Source organism: Otolemur garnettii, unplaced genomic scaffold (assembly GCF_000181295.1).
Source record: "Otolemur garnettii isolate 467f Iridium unplaced genomic scaffold, OtoGar3 scaffold00019, whole genome shotgun sequence".
NCBI lineage: Eukaryota > Metazoa > Chordata > Mammalia > Primates > Galagidae > Otolemur > Otolemur garnettii.
The window spans coordinates 27,013,882-27,030,599 of NW_003852414.1; the positions used below are offsets into that span (position 1 = coordinate 27,013,882).

The 16,718-nt window shown below is 48.5% G+C and overlaps 1 protein-coding gene across 1 annotated transcript in view; it reads left to right on the top strand.

Moving 5' to 3' along the window:
* Positions 1–364: 364 nt before the first annotated feature.
* ADARB2 (adenosine deaminase, RNA specific B2 (inactive)) overlaps positions 365–16,718 on the top strand; it is a 184,645-nt gene continuing 168,291 nt past the window's right edge. The window contains exon 1 of the mRNA XM_023511329.1: positions 365–680. Coding sequence (XP_023367097.1) covers positions 365–680 — 316 coding nt within the window. The remainder of the gene's footprint in view (positions 681–16,718) is intronic.

Consider the following 16,718-nt stretch of genomic DNA (forward strand, 5'->3'; position numbering starts at 1 on the left):
ATGACAGTAATGATGACGGTGGTGTTTGTGCTAACAATAGTGATGTTCGTGACAGTGATGGATGTTCATGACAGTGATGATGACAGTGGTGGTGATGATGATGGTGATGACCATGATGGTGGTGATGGTGGTTGTGATAACAATAGTGATGTTCATGACAGTGATGATGATGGTGATGACAGTGATGATGACGGTGGTGGTGATGACGATGGTGGAGATGGTGGTTCTAATAATAGTGATGTTCATGACAATGGTGATGATGGTGATGACAGCGATGATGACGGTGGTGGTGATGACCATGATGGTGGTGATGGTGGTGATGACCATGATGGTGGTGATGGTGGTGATGACCATGATGGTGGTGATGGTGGTTGTGATAACAAGTGATGTTCATGACAGTGGTGATGATGTTGATGACAGCAATGATGACGGTGGTGGTGATGATGATGGTGGAGATGGTGGTTGTAACAATAGTGATGTTCATGACAATGGTGATGATGTTGATGACAGCGATGATGACGGTGGTGGTGATGACCATGATGGTGGTGATGGTGGTTGTGATAACAATAGTGATGTTCATGACAGTGGTGATGATGTTGATGACAGCGATGATGACGGTGGTGATGATGATGATATTTATGAGCACGATGATATCATGTGGATGATGACAGCCGTAATTAGTAGGAAGGTCTGTACTTTTCATCAGATTCTAACTCCATGATGTGGAATATTTCTCCAGCTAATCTAAAGCTCATACATCTCAGAGACTGCAAAATAATTTCTAAGATACTTTTTATTGAATTCACAACTTATGAGCTCTCCTTTGGTTTCTACCAATACAGGAGTGCTCAGGGGTTGAAACCTCTCAGGGGTTGCACCTCAGGTGCAGGTGAACTGTTTGATATGAATTTTATGAGCTCTCCTTTGGTTTTTACCGATACAGGAGTGCTCAGGGGTTGAAAATAATGTGCAGGTGAACTGTTTGTATGAATTTTACAGATTTGCTAAACAATTCTTTTGATCCCTCCAGCACAAATCTTCTAACTAGTTCCTTTTTGTTGGTAATTCTTTTAAAGCCATGTGCCGTAACTGAGGAAATATTCTTGCAAGAATGATTTTGTAGTGGATTTAAAGAAGTCCAGATCTCTCATTTCTACCATGTATAATGGAAAGTAATTTCCAAATCAGCCAAACCATGTAGATAGTGTCTGAAAATTATTTTAACCAGAATCTATTTAAAGTTAGCATATGATCCAAGAATTTCTACTCAGAAAAATATAAATTATACCTACAGTTTAGTTGAGAATTTAAAATAGAAATAAAGAGAAAGCCTAGAAAATCATTACGCATTTAAACCTTTTTAGGTGTTTAGCAAGACACAACTTCAGAATTTCAATGTAGGAGAGATCATAGTCTGGGTGGGGTGGATCATCTTGAAGCTGCACTGACCTACAGGGTAGATTTCCACTAGATTATACATTTATTTCAGGTGGTTTAGAGCCTGTGGCAGGCATTTGGAAGGTCAGGGGTCCCTCAGCTCACCCTTAGGCTTCGCTTTAATTTTCTGTGCAGGAACTGGATAGTGAGCCTAATCCCGTGTGTTTGCACGATTATCTCCTCGTTCTGGAACGGCACATCAGTGATTCAGTACTGTCACCTGGCTGCAGGAAGTCTGCCACACTTCACCAGAAGTGGAGCCAAAGGGTAACGTAGCAGTTGGCGCTCCACCAAGCTGGAAATAACGTTTAACGGGCTTTTAATCTGCTGTGCCCTGTCATCCCCAAGAGTGCTGTTGCCATCCACATATTTCAAAAATTAGAACAAAGGATCATTTGTGCTTGGCATTCAAAGCTGGACGTGTTATTATTTTGGCTTTGGTAACCAAACAGAGGTTCACTAATAAGTACAGCACTTCAAGTTACCAGCTATAAAAATACTTGCATATTTATAAGTAAAAAAGAAGCAAAAATCCGGACAGGACGCTATTTCAATCAAAGGTAGCTGATTTAACTCAGACCCAGAGCTAATTTTCAGAGAGATATTTCTGATTTTTTTAGAAAGGACATTGCCTGAAGATGTGCTCATTACTTCCAGACTTTAAAATTCACTTAATGTTTATCCTATTTGTTTGTGCATCAGCTAACTTTTATACCGAATGCCTAAAATGGCATTCTGGGTAAGAAGCTAGAGTGTGGAATGTTCTTGTCTGTTATATACCAGGCACAGTGCTGGTGCCACGTTGGTGCTGTGGTGATTCACCCGGGTTCTGTGCCCGTTTTCAGATCAGGCTGACAGAACTGCACCCTCGGCACCAAGCAGTGAGCAAACGCTGGGTAAATTAAGGAATAATCAGTTAACCAATGAGGGTGTGTGCTCTGATAGACCACCTCGATCCCCAGGACGGCCATGAAACACACAGGAACTTGCTCTTTGATTTCTCAGCTACTTTTTCTCTGTAGCTCTCAGAGGAAAAGCAGAATTTGTCCTCGGAACCCTATGTATTTATTATTTTGACCTAAATCTATCATGGTCTAAAATTAGAATAGGTATACTTAATGCAAAAATATGCCCAAAGTAATAAACAAAAAAAATAGGATTAAGCTAGTGACCTTGAATTAGCAAAAAGATAAAGAATTTACATTTTTCTCTAACCTGTACCACTTAATACTGCATAAATACTTCTGTTGTCAGATAGCAGAAATAAAATACTGTGATACCGTGTTGCCAAAAGTTTGAATTCTGACTTTTGATCCAGGAGCAAAGTTTCTGTCTTAGTCAAAATGTGCATTAGACAGAGACTGTTGGGTGGTTTAAAAGTTCTGATGAAGCATTTTTAAGTCTGTTGAATAGAAACAGCAAATGTAATGTCACACAGCTATAAAATATACTTTGACCTGTCCATCTCAGAGTTTTAAAGCCACAGAATGCCTGGGAATCATTTGATGTCACGTGACCAGGTGTGTGTCGCTGCCATCCACCTCCTCCCCGCACTCCCAGGACTTCCCAGCTCATCCTCCTGCCTTACCAGGTCCTGCCTTCTGGTTCTGCCTCCCCCTACTGCCCCTCCTGCTGTGAGGCAGGGACGGCTTGTGCCCACGTGGAAGGGACACTCTTCTCTGATCCACACACCTCCCTCCCTCGTTGGTCCACCCGCAGACAGAACATCACACCTGCAGGGACCCTCCTGGGCCACTTGGTAGCTCCTAGCCCTGCCAACAACCAAAACGTATCCTGTCTCAGTCCTGAAGGCCAAAAACCAAATTTAGGTGTCGGCAGGGCTCTGCTCCCTTAGAAGGCAGAGGGAAGGTCCTTCCTGCCTCCTCCAGCTCCTGACCTTGCCAGGTGGCTCTGCTCTCTGCCTTCAGCACTGCGTGGCCTCTCCCTCTGTTGCTGCCTGCTGTGGGAGTCTTCCCACGCAGGTGCCAGTCACACCGGATCACAGGCTGGCCCTCCCCAGTTGTCACCTTAACTAACTGCACCTGCATCCACCCTATATCCAAAGTAGTCCCCTGACAGGACACCCTTTGGTCCATAATAACTGCTCTATACAAAGCCCCTCCCAGAGTTCTCATCCCGACCCTGCCACCTTGCCCCCCACACTCGGAAGCGCTTACCACAACCAGGCGCATCTTGTTCCCTCACCACCGTCTGGGTATCTCTGCCGGGCTGTCTACTCAGTGTCCTAAATCAAAATCAGAGAGAGCAAATACTCACAGAATGAATGAATGATGCTTATATCATAAAACAAGCACATCAGCAACTATGAACAGGAGAGATACGGCAATCGCTCTCACTGCACCACATTTTACAAATTAGAAGGAGCTTTCTCCCACTCTATCTCCTTGAGTTTGACAGCAACCCACCACGCCCAGCATAGGGAGTGTTATCTGTTTCCCAATGTGAGAAAATGGAGAACTGGAGACAAGGATCCCTCAGCCAAAAACAGAAGGGTCATGGAAACAGTCTTCAGATGCTTTTCCTTCGCTCTTCTTTTTTCTGAAATCGTAGTACAAACAAGCTCTTCACCCTGCTGAGGGCAGCACATGCGTTAAAAAGTATCAACAAATGCAGGACACTCCAGGGCAAGGCCCCAGGTCTAAGGGCCACTTTCTCAGGGCCGGAGCTTGTTAAGTCTGATTTCAGTCTCCCATTTTTATTTTCCACAAAAACAGTGCACTTTGTTTGAGGACTTTTTACTAATTGGCCCTGTTAATCGTCACTGAGGTGACAGAATGGTGAACCCAAGAGTGGCTTTCCCTGAGAACACACTCCGTGAGGTTTGGGGTTTTTGTTGTTTTTTTCACTCTCTATCAAGATTTTCTTAACAATTCCAGGGCAGTGACTACATTCTGTAGGGATTAGAATACTGGGTGTTATGAAAGTTGTGAAACTCTGGTTAAATAAAAGAACTCAAAACTAGCTCCTAAAAAGAAATTGCACAGTTTGGAGGACGCAGAAGTCGTTTATTGAGCTGCTCACTTCTCTGTCGTCCCTAAGAGGTGCTAGCACCAGCCATCATTCACGCTTCAGGGGCCTGCTCCCTCATCATCACGGATATTCAGGTGCAAACTCGCACCCCATCTGCCGACCAGGGAGGAGGCACAAGAAGGAAGGGGCATCAACTTTGGAAACAGAAGATCCACGTCCTCCTCCTAGTTCCTATTTTGATTGGCACCATGCCCTGGGTGAGCCTTGCAGGCTCTTTGTGTAGGTCATTTGAACTTGAACTTGCCATGAAAGCAATGATGTGCTCATAGACACAAGATCATGAGCCGTAGCCTCCCAACACCTGGAACTGCTCTCCTACCATCGCCCTCCAGAGGGACAGACTCCCACTCCTTCCCCCGGAGCCCGAGGTCAGAGCTGCTGGCCCTGGAGGCTCCCTGGCCCTCGATAAGCTGAACACCCCCATCCCAGCAAGTCACCTAACAGGGGAGGCCTCAGCTCCCTTCTCATCCTTTCAGCAGTCTTTGTGGACAAGCCCTCGGCATAGTGTGTGGTGTGTATACACATTTCTAATTTAAATGTCCTGCAGTATTCTGTCTCCCTCCCACCCCATCTAACCAGATGCCCCACCCAGATAGAGACACCAAGAGAAAGAAAGTCCATAACTAACCCGGTGTCTTTTCTCCTGATATGCTAGAATCACACCGAGATTTCTCCACCACAATTGTGTTGTTTCTTCTTCCTAAAATATCCTTATTCTGGGCTTTAGAGAGTGCAGTCTGGAGTTCATCTTATGTAAAGACCAGGCAGATTTGGCTCAAAGGAGTAGGGCATTGGCCCCATATACTGGAGATGGTGGGTTCAAAACCCAGCCCTAGCCAAAAACTACAAAAAAAAAAAAAAAAAAAAGACCAGGCAGATTAAAATGATTGCAGTGTTTTGGATTTTTTTCAACCCAAGAATTATTACTCAAGGCATTTTCTACCTTTATGGTCTTCCTCGGGGTTTAAAACATCTCTGAGACCACCGTCTCCCTTCTGTGTGGGTTCACACAGCTGGGCAGGCACCTTACCTCAAGGACGCGAAGATATTTGTTTCTCTGGAATCACAGAAAATGCTAGATCAGAGGATACTGAGAAACAGGAAGGTGGACTCGTGCAAGATGCCACTTCTGGAAATTCATGGTTACACTCTGTCATAAGAAGAAGGTCAGGTGAATCTGTGGGCCTCCATGAGTGCAGGGAAACTGTACTTAGAGTTAAAATATCAGGGATTAATGTGGGCCAAGAAAGAGCAAATGGAGAGACATTTGGCTGTAACACTTTACACAGCCTGGAGAAAATTGGGAGACATAAAACCAACTGACTCTCCCGTACGGTTGTGCGAGCTGGACCCCTGCCAGGAGCCTGTGTACTGGGAAGCCACAATCCATCTCCACCTTGGGCGAGAGCACCTTCCAATTTTTCTTCAAAGGGAAGAGAGCTCAGGTGATGAAGCCTCCCCGACCGACATGCTCCCTTCCCATCGAGGTGTGCTGATTGTACCTGGTACAATCCCACCTGCACGATCTCTTTGAGAGCTGCGGGACCTAAGGACGCACAGATGAGCGCTCGTGGGCAGAAGGAGCAAGCGCTCAGGGAACGCGTGTGAGCCGTGAAGTTGCGCCAGGACCAGCACAGGCAGAGAGACCTGGACTGTTCAACCCGAGAGAGCAACACCCCCCACCACCACAGCATTAAGGTCATTGACGGCCAGTCGGCCGCTGGGGGCCCACAGCTGACCAGCTCAATGACAACAGTCTTTGCTGGGAATATATGTCCCATGTGCTCAGCCGTTTCACAGGTGCCGCTGGGGCGTTTGTCTATTTTTACATCAATTCCATAATGCGTTCCCTGAAGGTCACTCTTTAGGAAAGGCCTTAATTAAGATTTCTGCCTGCAGCAAATTGCAGGAACTGTAATACATCACGCGCAAGCAACCAGACACAGGCCATTGGCTGCTCAGGCTGGTCATGTGGTGCGAACAAATATTACCATTTTCATTTTGCCGTGGATCATTTTTGAATATGATTAAAAAGCCAGTGCCAACTGTAGGGGGTTGTACATGACTTTTTCACCAAATCTGAGAAAATGTCTATCTTTTAAAAGAAAGTTTTTGCCTCAAAAGTCTATACTAGCTTGTAAATTATGAAATAGTCACGTGTTAAAGAACAGTTTTAACATATACAAAAAAGCATGGATACTTTCTATCTGATGCTTTCATATAAAGCAAACCAAGAAACGGACATATGACCTTCTCTGTTAATTTCCACAATTTTTGAAAATTGAGGTGCTGGTGATATATATTAATATTTAAATTAGCACAGTGGAAGGACTCCAATCCGCTCTAAATTCAATTAATTCTGTCCCATCTGTTTTTTCTTTTTTTTTTTTCCTTGTTCCTGCTCCTCTCTGGAATCCCGCCAAGCTCTCTCACGCCAAGGGCAATTTTCTTTTAACTTGTAGTGGTGAGAACCGCCGCTGCCCTTTTGTTTTCCTGACCACTCTTGACTCTGCAGAGACATGGGGTTGAGCTTAGTTCACACCAGCCTGGAAACATAAATTGTGAAATACGCGTCTTTTGGCACGTTTTTATCATACCTAAAAATTTTCCCTAAACCATGTCCATTGCAAGACACTGACTTTCTTTATTCTTAAGTCTGTCTTGGGAATAAGTTAGAGAACCCACAGGTGTGACCTTTGCCCTACCCACCCTTGGCCCAAGACAGGCTGTGAGGTCCCGGCCCCGCCCAGCCCACTGCTCTAGTCCCGCCCAGTGACCTAGCCCCGCCCCTCCCTGCCCAGCCCCTCCCCACTGTTTCAAGGGCCCACCCATCTCTAGCCCTTGCCAGCCCATCCATGGCTGTAGCTCCGCTCCCCTTTGCCCCACCCCTGTGCTCCATCCTGGGCTTTCAGTAAAAGTCAGGACCTCTTGGGCCAAGGGTAAGGCGGGGTGAGGGGGGACAGGTCTTGAAGGGAGAGCGGCGGACTAGACCCTGCGTGGGGTCCCACCAGCCCCCGGTCCTGCCAGCTTCCAGCTGCCCTCTGCTCCTCCCAGGACCCTGTGGACTTGCCCCCGCCATGGTGGACCTCACCTCCTTGTGCTGTTTCGTAGGCAGGAAATGGGAGGATTTGTGCCAGAAAGTTTTTGGTCTTCTTTTCTTCTGCTTGCTTTAAACACTGTGAAACCAAAGAGTTCAGACAATTTAAACGTCACAAGGGTCCCGACCGTCATCCTGCAGCAGAGTAGACCCAGGACTTTGGGATTCTTTGCCTGAGGCCACCTGCTCCTCCAGTCTAACTAAATGTGACATTCCAGTTTGGCTGCCCGGCCGCTATCCAACACACCCTGCTGTCCAGCACACAGCACTATCCAGCACCCTACTGTCCAGGACACACCACTGCCAACAGACACCACTATCCAACACCCCACTGTCCAGCGCCCCACACAGTGTGGCGGGCTCAGGTCCCCATGGTTCGCTCACAGTCGGAGAGGTAGTCAGATGACACACCCACAGTGAGGATGACAGTGCAGAAATTCCGGGGGGGGGGGGCAAGGTACAAGCTTCGCAGACCTGCATTTCAACCATATTGGCTATTTTCCCGGCATAAAGTTTGAGACTCTCTCCCACAGAAATCTAGAGTTCTGGCTTCTCTCAAAATGCCCGGTGTTTCTGCTCCTTCCCACGTGGTAGTGACCAGGTGGGATGGCCCATCACCCCATCACCCAGTCCTGAGCAGAATGCCCACCTCCATCACCAGTCCTGAGCAGAATGCCCACCTCCATCACCAGTCCTGAGCAGAATGCCCACCTCCATCACCAGTCCTGAGCAGAATGCCCATCACCCCATCACCCAGTCCTGAGCAGAATGCCCACCTCCATCACCAGGCCTTTTGCACTGTCACTTTTCCCTGAGGTCTGAAAGGACATCAGGACACCCATATCTCTCACAGAAATAAGACAATGAAACGCAGACCAAGAAAATGCTGCAGGAGGTCAGGGTGTAAGGCCACCAGGGCTGTGTAATATGAGCATGCAAAGCTGTCAGACCCCTTCATCCAAAAGGCTCAGACTTCTGTCTGTCTGGTTTGGTTCTCCAAGCAATGCACTTAATTGCCTCTCTAAAGCCACTGTGTAGCCTGAATTAATGATCTGGAACCTGGGGGTAACCAAGCACTTAGAAACTGCCCTCATCTTCCCACAGACAGGTCAGTTGTCCATCACAGGGGCCATCCAGAAAGCTTCCAGGAGGTGCACATGGGAGCCCAGTGAGCACTCGTGTCCATTGCTGTCTCTCAGAGCTCCACAGCTGGAGCGGGAGGGAGTTATCCCAGTCACGGAACCCAGGGTGAGTGGGCAGTGTCGCTCCACCCTTGAAGAAGGCCTTCTGTGGACCAGGAAGGCAGTGCCAGGGGTGTCACGGGGGAAATAGATTATTCTTACCTGCCAGGCCAGCACAGATGAGCCGTCGCTGAAATCTGATGAGACAGCCAGAAGAGGAATGAAAAGTCATATATTTTATTTTTCACTGGGTGCAACCTGAACACTGCAAGCCAAGGCCAACATTTTGTCAGTCAGAATCATGTGGAATGTGTGAATTACCACGGGCCGGTCCCCATGTGAGCATTGGCAGCTATGTACAAGGATGGTGAGGTGCAGGGGACCCATTGCCAGTGGACATCCAGACTGATGTCCACTCCATCCTCATATCAGATGATTCTGTAAAAGCCGAGGCCATCGCTGTAAGATGCACCCTTGTCAACACACTCTGTCGGGGAGCGTCACACGGAGGTGACATGCAGCAGTGAACAAGTGAGGGGTCCAGCCTAGTTGGCAGAGGAGGCTGGTCACCCACAGCCGTGGGAGGGGCCCAGGATGTTTGATGTGCTCCCTGGCCCTTTGGTGTCTGTGGAGACCTGTGGTGCATGCCGGCAAGCAGAACTGTGAGGTGCCTACCTGCCTCCTTGCATTCACACACACCCACATGCCTGCACGTGGCCCTGGTTACCTGTAAACCTACCTAAATACCTACATGTGCACCTCTGTACACACCTTCCTACTTACAAGTTCACCTGCAAGTCTGTAGGTAGGGCCCTACATATATGCACACCAGCACACACACCTACACGTGTACCCACATACACACCTACTACATACATAGCCACGTGGGCACCTACCTCACATGCCTACACACCTACCTACCTACAAGTGCACCAACAAGTCTACCTGCATATGTACACACCTTCATCTGTACCTACACACACATACACACATGCATGCACACCTACCTGCATAGAAAGACAGCCTTGCCAGCTGCGTGCAGAACATTTCATGTAAGTCCCCAGCAGGGGAGCTGTCAGAAGAATGACCTGCATTTGAAAGCCCTGACCTAGAAAGGATCTGCTCAGGCTACTGAGCTCCCTTCCACACAGCCCGGTGTCTGGTGGAGGTACAGCCAGGACAGAGCAGGTGGGGTGGTGTGAGTGGCGGGGGCCACCAGGTGGCATCACACAGGGACACTCAGCTGCTGAGTGACCCTCATCTCCTTCTTAATTTCTCTCACACATGAGTGTTTAACAGGATGGTGCATGATGAAAATAGGAGCATTTAAAGAAAATTGTGCGCACAGGAATTTTAGCCCTGACTTTCTCTCTGTGTCACTTTTCAAACCAATTTTCAAGGATTTTTCTCCTTGCAGCCAAACGAGAGAAATAAAGTCTGCACACGAGAGATAGTATTGTCCTGGGAAATATCGAGAGGATTAATGTATTTTGACTGAAGCTAGCAGGAAATTGTGTTTCAGTTGTGCTTATGGGCTTATTGTGAATACGTCACATCAAGAGCAATTTGTTAAACAAGAAATACAGGGTGTAGAAAGAGGAAGGCAGGATAAATGGGGAGAGACAGATTCAATAGTGGCTTTGATGTGTATCTGCATTGTTAATAAATGAGATGCTGACTCTCTCATTCAGGAAAAGAGAAACCCCCAGGCACACCATGGAATGAGAAAGGATGTTTTCATTTAAATTACTTCCGTGTCATATTTGAAACTGGAGGGGTAATTCCAAAGCTGTTGACTCATGAATACTCTGAAAGTTGAACCGGTTATAATATGCTCCATTCTAGCCCGACTAAGCCGCACCCCATGGCTGCCACGCATGTGTTTACTATCTTTCTACACTTGTAAATGCTGACATCCATCTCTTGGGAGCCAGCATCCCAGGATACTCTGTCCCTGGGACACCAGTGACCACCCTGCATTGGAAGTCCCCAACAAGACAAAACCACCTCCACCACCTCCGCCACCTCCAGGTCTGCTTGTGGTGGTGTCATTGGTTTTCATTCAGTAGCACTACACGAGAAAGAAGGCAGGTCCACATTTTCATTGGCATCACATACCGGTCAGACTGACTCTCTGGGTGTTTTCAGGTAAAAGCAGCCCTAAGAGATCAGAAAAATAACATCCGAGGACAAAAAAGACAAAGAGGCTCCTGAGTTTTCCACGGAGACCCATATATCTTCTCAAGCAAAATACTGCTGGAAATTACATGCTCTCTAGAGAGCTAAGTGTTGTTTTCTGTAAATATTTGTATTGCTAGGACAAAATGACTGCAAAATTTTCCTGAAATTACTGTCGAATTGTAAGGTTGTTGTTCAGGATGCTGCAACTTATTATATCATTAGAAACATGTAGTTTCGTAATGGGGCTGCCTACATCCAGCGCCCCAGAAAAAGGGCTGACAAAATTACTACATTGTTTGAAGCAAAAGTGTTGAAATATACCATTTTGAAATTTACTATAATTCTCAGCTAGTTTAGCATCCTTTAAATCCATCATTTAAATCCTATAAGATTTTTAGAAGAAAGGAAAATAAAAAGGTATATGCAGGTTCAAAGATCCATTTAACCACAACAATTAGCCACCACAGTTTACAAAAACACTGAAGTCAGTTGTTAGAATGCTCTAATGTAACAAAATAAAAAATACGTTAAAAGCATGTCCAGAAACAGGATGAAATAGGCATATATTTTCATCAGAAAGTTAGAACACATAATATGCAAAGTGTAAGTTGAGCTACAAATTTAACATTGGGCTTCCTTGCAGTCTAGATTATAGAAAAATTTGATCATTTTATAATTCTGTGAACTTGTTTATGGAGAAAACTTAGGCCAGCACCGCCACAGAAATCTAGAACACAGGCTGAAGAAGGTTGTGCATGATTTTTCACATGAAAGGGCTGACATGGGGTGGCGCTGTGGCTCAGTGAGTTGGGCCCCGGTTCCATTACCCAGGGTGGCGGGTTCAAACCCAGCCCCGGCTAAACTGCAACAGAAAAATAGCTGGGTGTCATGGTGGGCACCTGTAGTCCCAGCTACTCGGAAGGCTGAGGCAAGAGAATCGCCTAAGCCCAGAGGTTACTGTGAGCTGTGACTTCATGGCACTCTAATAAGGGCAACAAAGTGAGACTCTGTGTCTAAAAAAAAAAAAAGAAAGAAAGGGTTGACAAGCTGAACCATTCTCGCACTGTTCCAACACACGGTACTCAGATACTGCAACATAGTTTGTGTTTGTGTTTGTGTATGTGGGTGTTTAATCTTCTTGGTGTTGTTGTTTTTTTATTGCGGTGTTAAATACACATGACAAAACATCACCATTTATCAGTGCACACTCAGTGACATCAAGCACCACAGTCCCATGGCCACCCCACCACCCAGCACCACCCTGCTGAGTCCTCTGCACCAAAGCTCAGGCTCTGCTTTATACAACTGCCCCCAGCCCCTGACACCTGCTGTTCTACTTTCTATCTCTGTGAACGTGACCATCCTAGGTGTCACCTGTAAGTGGAATCACACCATGATTTTCCTTTTGTGTCTGACTTAGCCCAATGCCTGCAAGGTTCATTGGTGTTGTAGCTGGGGTCCAAATTCCACTCCTTTGAAGGCTGAAGAGTATTCCGTTGTTTCCACATGCCACACATTTTTTTATCCGTTTATCCACCAGTGGACATCCGGGCTGCTTCTACCTTTTAGTCCATTGTGAATAACACCACTGTGTACACTGGTGTTCAAATACCTGGTCTAGCCCCACGTTCGATTTTTCTGAGGACATACCCACAAGTGGAATTTGTGGTTCATGTGGTAATTCTGTGTTTTGTTTGTTTTGTTTTGAGAAACCACACACTGTTTTTCACAGCAGCTGCACCGCCTAACACATTCCCACTGGAATTCCCCACGTCCTCACCAACATTTTATTTTCTGGTTTTCTGAGGGTTTTCTTAACAATGGTCATTCTCATGGGTGTGAAGTGGAATCTCGTGGCCTTGACTTCTGTTTCTCTAGTAATTACTAAGGTCGGGCACATGTTCACACTGCTTGGCCCCTTTCACATCCTCTTTGGAGGAATGTCTATTCAGTTCTTTTGCCTGTTCCTGAATTGTGTTACTTGTGTGGGGTTGGCCTGTTTCTCTGAATCCCAGGTATTAATGCCTTACCAGATGTGTTATTTGCAAATATTTCTCCATGCTGTGGGTCTCCATTTCCCACCTTTAATTTTGATAAAGTTCAGTTAACCTGTTCTCTTTCTTTGCCTGTATTTTTGGTATCGTGGCTGAGAATCCACTACCAAATCCAAGGTTGTGAAGCTTTTCTCCTATGTTTTTTCTAAGAGTCATGTGTTTAGTTTTTGACCCATTCAAAATTTCTGTATGCAGTGTCAAGTCAGACCCCAACTTCACTTTTCTGCATGTGAATACTCTGTTTTCTTAGCACTATCTGTTGAAAAGACTATTCTTGGTCTCCACTGACTGAGTGGGGCACCGTTGTCAAACCTCGTTTGGCCTTATACGAAGGGTTATTTCTAACCTTCTCCTTGCTCCCTGTCAATCATTGTTCTCAGCTTTGATAAGGACAAATCAGTAGTCAAACAGTGTCTCACAAGCAGCTAAGCAGATTGACCTGACCGTAAACCAGGTTCTCACCAGCATCACCCCCTTCCTCCTCCTTTGCCCTCTGGGGTGCTCTGTCCCCATGTGCCCCAATGCTGCCCACAGACCAGGAAGCAGAAGAAAGCCCAGGCCCTGTGCCCCCTCCTGCACGTGGTACTGGCTGGTCCCCTCAGGCTTTCCGCCAAAGTCTAAGCTGTGAGGTCCCACCTGCTCTGCCCCTCCCTCCACCCTGCCCAGACTGTCCACCCCGAAGCCGGCACTATCCAGGCCCTGAGGCCAACTGTGCTTGAGAAGGAGGGTTTGGAGGGCATCTGCTGCCCTAATTTGCCATCCCAGGTGTCATGGTGACCTGATTACTGCCACTGCCACAACAAATCCAGCTGAGGTCAGGTCTTATCCCCAGGACTCTGGGGCCACGTGGCAGGTGCCACACCTGGCTGCAGCCTGAACCTGGCCCCTAGATGGAGCCCCAGCCTTCTGCCCTGAGAACAGGGCTTTGTGCCTAGCCAAGGCAGAGACTCAGGTGACCAGAAGACTGCCCTGCAGCCAGAGGCAGATATGGGACCACACAGATAGCCAGCACTGCTCCCCAAGGCCTCTGTGGCCCCACTCACTGACCATGCCCTAGACCACCTGCCCCAGCCAGGCTGTGACAGACCACAAGCCCAGCCGTTGGGGTCAGTCCTACTGTTGCTGCACCCTTGGCAGGACCCATCTTAGCACCTCCACCTGACAGGGGTCAGCAGCTGGTGACAGTGCCCACCATCCCCCAGAGAAGACAAGGCCTCCAGACAACTGCCTCAGTGTGTGGAGAGAGGACATTTGACCTCACAGATGCCACAGCTTGACCCAGGACATGAAGTCATCTATGCATGGAGACAGCACGGCGGATTCTAGTGGGATTCACACCCTGCCATAAGGCCTCGGGCAGGAAACGGGCCATCCCCCAGTCTGAGGTTACAACCCTGCTTCCTAAGCTTACTGGTATCATCTCTAGCTCAGAGCTTAGCTGAGACTACAGGGAAAATAATGTTGCAATTAGATGGTGCACACTTTATACGCCAGCAGTGCGGTGTTCAGGGCTGGAAGGGTCAGAACCTTCTCTGGGGCAGAGCTGAGCCAGGCAGGGAACTGGCTGGGGTACCTATGAGCTGAGCAGGGTAGGAGACTGGCTGGGGTGCCTCTGAGCTGAGTGGGGCAGGGGACTGGCTGGGGTGCCTATGAGCTAAATAGGTCAGGAGACTGACTGGGGTGCCTGTGAGCTGAGCAGGGTAGGAGACTGGCTGGGGTGCCTATGAGCCGAGTGGGGCAGGGGACTGGCTGGGGTGCCTCTGAGCTGAGCAGGGCAGGGGACTAGCTGGGGTGCCTCTGAGCTGAGCAGAGTAGGAGACTGGCTGGGGTGCCGGTGCCTGACTTGTCTCTGCATCTCCAGGTCCTTATGCTCAGGCCCAGGAGAGGTCTTCCGGAGGTTTGCTCAGCTGAGGTTTTTCATTTAACAGAAACACCGGGCACAGAACGTGATAGGATGTCTGGGCATAACTGAGATCCCACAGGGACCACTTAAATCCCCTAAGGAGGAACTTCTCTGGGGTGACGCACACCCACTCAAGGCATCTGCGGGCAAGGCCAGAGACATGTGTGGCCCAAAAGATCCCAAATTAGACTTAATGACAGCATAAAATAACATGTGGATAGAGTTTCTATTTAAAGCTAAAGAAAACAGAGCAGGAGAGGTTCTCTGAAAGTTGAACATTGTATCGACCATCTGAAAAGAGACCCACAGGGCGTTCTCGTATTTGTATCTATTTGTGTATCACTTTTCTTCATTTTTGGGCACATCCCCTGTGATCATGTCTTAACCCCCCCGCCCCCCAGTAAGGAAGGAGCATTAGTCCCTTGATAGGAGAAGAAACCAGGTTCCCAGCATTGGGCTGCCCAAGTTCCCGGCCGAGGCCTTAGTAGAAGGGGCAGAGTCACACGTGGAGGCCCCACCCTGGTTGCCCTGAGTCCCACTGGTGCCCAAGTGGACATTCCGGGGAGGACGCCTTCTGCTGTCCACTTGTGGGTGGCCCAGCAGGCTCACCCCTGAGAACTGAGAAAGGAAATCACTGGGGGGCGAGGGTGCCAGAGCTGGTGGCTCCCCATGGGCTCCCTGTGGTCCTTAGGGCCCCAAGGCCAGTCTTGCTCACATGCTGGGGCTCCACCTGCAGCCTCCCTGGGCTCCACCCTGAACCATCCCCTGGAGTTGCCCGCACCAGGAAATCCACAGCGCACTCAGAGTCCCCACCAGGGCCTTTCCATCGGTTGCCATGGGAACAGCAGTTGGATGGCGGAGGATCAGGAGCAGGGAAGTCATGAAAGGAGGCTGTCTGGGAAGCCTCACCTTGTCTCCTGGCTCCTGCGTTTCCATGGAAGCAGCAGCAATAATCACTCGCCAAACGCATCCCGCTCCTGGGCTGTCAATCAGCGAGCCTGGGCCTCCTTGCAGGAGCAGAACTCATCCCTAGGAGTGGAAGTTTTATGAACCCATTCACAGCATCACGCTGAAAGCCCACCCTGGCCAGGGTGGACACCTCCACCACGCTCAGCTCCACAGGCCCAGGGTCCTCCCTGAAAAGGCCCCCATCCCAGATCCACAGACAGCCGGCCTGGGGAACTCCCACCTCCCCAGGAGACTCACCTGGCTCCCTCCAGGCTCCCTGTCTTATGGCCCCCTCCATGTTATTGTTAAAACTGAAAACAGCTGAATATCACCACACCACACCCCACAGTTTGTTCTTCTTCCCTCTCTGCCCTGACTTTCTCTCCCTCTCTCCCTCCCTCCTCTCTCTCTCTCTCCTCTCTCTCCCTCCTTCCTCTCTCTCTTTCTCTCCCTCTCTCCCTCTCTCTCTCCTCTCTCTCCCTCCTTCCTCTCTCTCTTTCTCTCCCTCCCTCCCTCCTTTCTCTCTCTCTTTCTCTCTCTCTCTCCCTCCCTCCTCTCTCTCTTTCTCTCCCTGTCTCCCTCCTTCCTCTCTCTCTTTCTCTCCCTCTCTCCCTCCCTCCTCTCTCTCTTTCTCTCCCTCTCTCCCTCCCTCCTCTCTCTCTTTCTCTCCCTCTCTCCCTCCCTCCTCTCTCTCTTTCTCGCCCTCTCTCCCTCCCTCCTCTCTCTCTTTCTCTCCCTCTCTCCCTCCCTCCTCTCTCTTTCTCTCCCTCTCTCTCTCTCTCTCCTCTCTCTCCCTCCTTCCTCTCTCTCTTTCTCTCCCCCCCTCCTCTCTCTCTTTCTCTCTCTCTCTCTCCCTCCTTCCTCTC